The sequence below is a fragment of the Temnothorax nylanderi genome, unplaced genomic scaffold (genome assembly GCF_030848795.1).
Source record: "Temnothorax nylanderi isolate EJ_2023f unplaced genomic scaffold, tnyl_v1.0 TNYL_tig0392_pilon, whole genome shotgun sequence".
NCBI classification, from domain to species: domain Eukaryota; kingdom Metazoa; phylum Arthropoda; class Insecta; order Hymenoptera; family Formicidae; genus Temnothorax; species Temnothorax nylanderi.
In genome coordinates this window covers 158,474-162,719 of record NW_027249454.1, presented here as the reverse complement: position 1 = coordinate 162,719, position 4,246 = coordinate 158,474, and the positions used below count along the sequence as shown (strand labels likewise).

The 4,246-nt window shown below is 37.2% G+C and overlaps 1 protein-coding gene across 1 annotated transcript; it reads right to left on the bottom strand.

Moving 5' to 3' along the window:
- Positions 1-399: 399 nt before the first annotated feature.
- Positions 400-2,063, bottom strand: LOC139782153 (uncharacterized). Its single transcript, XM_071721104.1, has 4 exons — positions 1,747-2,063; positions 1,368-1,611; positions 1,015-1,140; positions 400-915 (listed from the first exon to the last, which is right to left on the bottom strand). The coding sequence occupies exons 1-4, from the start codon at positions 2,061-2,063 to the stop codon at positions 400-402; spliced, it is 1,203 nt and encodes a 400-aa protein (XP_071577205.1).
- Between the last annotated feature and the right edge of the window lie 2,183 nt (positions 2,064-4,246).

Genomic DNA, 4,246 nt, shown 5'->3' with positions numbered 1-4,246 from the left:
GGAATGGATTTTTTTTTAGTAGAAGACGCCCTCTCTCCAAAAACCTAGGTATCCATTTAGAATAATATAAGAGCATGCCTAAGGCTCGACGTAAGGAGGCTGTATCTTTAGGAATTGGTAGATTGAGAAGAGGTTGAAGACGCTTGGGATCAGGCTTAATTGTTTTGTTGGAGATTACGTACCCCAGTAAAGTAACAAATCTGACAGAAAACTGGCATTTGTCCTTATTCAGTGTTAGATTGTATTTCTCAGCGGCTGCTAAGAATTTGTTTAAATTACGATCATGTTCTTCCTGATTCTTTCCACCAATCGTAACGTCATCTAGATATGGATACCTACCCTCAAGATTTTCATCTTCCACTATCTCCACTATCTGGTCCATTGTTCTTTGAAAGCAGGCTACTCCATTTGTGGCCCCAAAAGGAATACACAGGGATGATATAGCTTCCCGTTGGCTTCAAAGGCGGTATATTGCGTTTCTGACTGCAAAATTGGTATTTGATGATAGGCACTTTTGAGGTCTATGGTGCTGAAAACCTCATTCACTGAAGTTTTAGTGATAATGTCTTTAATATTTAAAAGAGGCCATGCGTCTAGCATTGTAAACTTATTTATAGTTTGAGAGTAATCAATAACCATTCTTGCTTTGTGATTATCGTCCCTCACCACAAAAGCTTGAGCACGCCATGGTGAATTGCTAGGCTCTATTATCTTCTCTTCTAATAGCCTTTTAATTTCTGAAGCTATAAATTGGCTGTATTCCTTGGAGTGTCTTCTAGACTTAGTTGCTATTGGAGTACAATCTGGAGTAAGGTTAGCAAACAGCGAGACTGGAGGTACCTTGGCAACAGCCACACTACAAATGTTGAGCGTCAGTCGCCTACCGAGGAAAGCTATGTTCACCGAGGAGTGAGACTGCAGTACATCATGACCAATTATAGCATGAGAGCAGAGATTTTCCACTACTAGCATTGTAATGTCACTGTAAGTTCAGCCCTTCATTTCAAAATTTACCTTGCATTGACCTGTTATTTCGAAGGATAAAAAAGAGTTGGCCAACGTAATCTTGCCAAATGGCAGCACCTTGATATTGCATCTCTTTACAAAAGAATGGTTGATAAAACTTAGAGCTTCCGGTGTCTATTAAAACCTTTAACTTAATTGATTTGATCCATTTAACTTAATTGATTTGATTGAATTGATCCATTGATTTTAATATCCACTATCGATTTCTTAAGATAATTTGGAGTAGCAGCAGAAACAGATGCAAGTGTGCCGGCGGATGCAGTAGTATTAGATACAGGATGTTGAACTTTTGATTTACATACTCGTTGATAGTGTCCCTTTTTGTTGCATAACCTACATACAGCATTCCTCGCTGAACACGACGTTCGAGGGTGGCGGGTTTCCCCGCAGAAGTAACACTTTTCAGTCTTTGACACGGCTACTACAGTTGTGTCAGGCGTCACTGAATCTGGTTCAACTACATTGCTAGCAGCTACTGTGGTAGAGAGTGGGCCCGAATAGGAAGCAGAGTGTTGTTCAGCCATTTCCAGAGCTCGGGCTTGGTCAAAAGCAGCATCCATAGTAAGCGTTGTATTTTCAAGCAACCTTTACCGTATACGAGAACAAATCAAACCACTAATGAACGCGTCTTTAATATATTCGTTCTTTAATATATTTTGTTCAGCCGTAACATCTTTAAAATTACAGTCCTTGCTCATTTGCTTTAAGATTTAGAGGTACTGATCTACCAATTCGCCAACACGTTGTCGTCTAGTGGATAAGCAATGCCTGGCATAAATCTCGTTTCTAGGTTTTATATATAATGACTCTAAGGTGTCTATGGCATCTTTAAATGTGCCCGATTCACTAATGTACTGATACACATTTAGAGCTACATAGTTTGTCAGTAGCTGAAAACTCTCTTCCGAAGCATCGCTGATGTGGTTTAAGAATTTTGAGAACGTTCGTTTCCAGTGTAACCATTGCTGATCCGCGGAGATTGAGGTTGGTTCCACATCGAATCTTTCGGGCCTCAAGTATTTATCCATGCTTTCCATCTTTCGCTTACCTATTTTGTTTGTAAAATTGTAGTATAACCTTCTTTATTCAAGGCTTTTACAAACAAAAATTCCAATACAAAATAATTTAGTATCTGAGGTGTAAACTTAACTGACGATCTGACAGCAGGAGCATGCCAGTCAAGGAACTCTCAGTATTACCAAACATGAAAAATAAAATTAACCAACTAGCTAGTTTTGCCAATCAAACATACTTAAATAATACTACAATAATATCGATACCAATACGAATGATAACACCTTCGACGTTCGTAAACACAATCTCTTATGTTAAAGGATTGAGTGAAAATCGCCTTATGCTAAATAGATGTGCTTTGGGTGTTCTTTACACTATACAAAAAAAGACGTATTTATAAAGCGAGGAATGGACAAACTGATTAATATGAAAGAAACTGGAGTAGACTATAAAATTGATTGAGACAATTGCAACGCGTCCTATACATATAGGACAAACTAAAAGACACTAGGAAACCTGCGTAAAAGAACATCGAGACGATATAAAAAAGTATGAGAACAATCATTCAGTTGTTAATAAGTATCGGTTAACATATGGACACAAATTTAAATGGTCCACACCTGAAATCCTACATAAAGAGAAACATTTGAGAGAAAAAAAGAGATCGCAAAAATGTTTTTTATCAAAAAGCATAATAACACTATCAATCTGGAAAAAGATACCGAAAATCTGAATCTTTTATATGATGGAATTATATAATCCACATAATTCTTGTCTCTCCTGTTGTTTTTCTTCATACCTTTCCTTGACTCAGTCCTTATGATTTATCAGTTCAGATTAGTTTATTGTTGGCATCAAAAACTAAAAAAACATTTAACAAAAACAAAGCTTTCTCTAATAAAGGAGCAAAAAACAAAAAAAAGAAAAAAGTAAGGATCAATACCTAAGTCATAAATTTAAAATATAACTATTCAATGGAACATCTTACTAGAGTCCCTCTAATTAGAGTCTGGCCATACGGTAGCAACCTTTGATTGGTTCGCCATTTCTTGGCAAAAGCAAGAGAAACAGTGTGTGTGTGTGTGTGTGTGTGTGTGTGTGTGTGTGTGTGCGCGCGCGCGCGCGTGCATGCGTGGTTGCGTGCGCTTGCGCGTGTGCGTGTGCGTGTGTGTGTGTGCGCGCGCGCACGCGCGCATGAGCGCGTGCGTGCGTATGTGTGTTGAGAAGAGGGATGTGGATATATTCGTACTTAAAACTGCGTATTTCTGCCTCGTCCTCGAATGATCTCATACAGACAATTAGAAACCTGCTTCGATATGCGTGAGCGTCTGAATATGCAGTTTTAAATGCAAACATATACATTCCTCCCCCAACACGCATGTACGCACGCACGCACACACACATACGGGACATTTTTTAAAATACAATTTTTCGACGTTCTAAACACATTGACATCAAAAACTAAAAAAAAAATATTTACGACTACAAAGCTTTCTCTGTGAGAAAGCAAAATGTAGCAAATGCTCCTTAAGATACAAACTCTTTACTCTTTTAAATAAAAAAAAATTTTTTCAATCCAACAATTTTTCGTGGAATAATGCTTATTTGAAGTTATAAGAAATTTAGATAAAGGAGGGTATTCTAAATTGAGGTTTCGGGAACTGTTAAGGAAACGAATAAATCTTACGTATTCTTATGTATTTTGAGTCGTAGAATCCAAAAATGGCCATAAAAATGACGCTTGTAGCGGGGAAAACATGGAAAATGGAGGTAAATGAAATATAGAATATATTTCATTTTTTTCTTTTTATTTTTTTATATTATATATGGGACATTCCATGTCAACCGGAACAGCGCCGTGTCCAAAATTTGAGAGGGTTTAAAAATTTTTTCCAGGGTGCAAAATTTATGTAAACATATAAGCTTTCGAATACCGAGTGCGCATTTGAAAAAATTCAAAATGGCGGCCTTAGTATGGCGCCTAGAATGCAGAGAGTCACATAATAAAAAGTTATAACTTAAAATTTGTAATTGAAAAAAATATGGTCATATTCTGCTTCAAATTTGAAGTATAAATGCCCTCTTGCAATTTTTCGATATAACGCATCCTTTTCGAGATAAAAATTCATTAATATCGAAGTGCTGATTAAACTTGGAAGACACGTAACTTGTGCACGTGATAGTAGGTTTTGGGGTCACTGAAAAC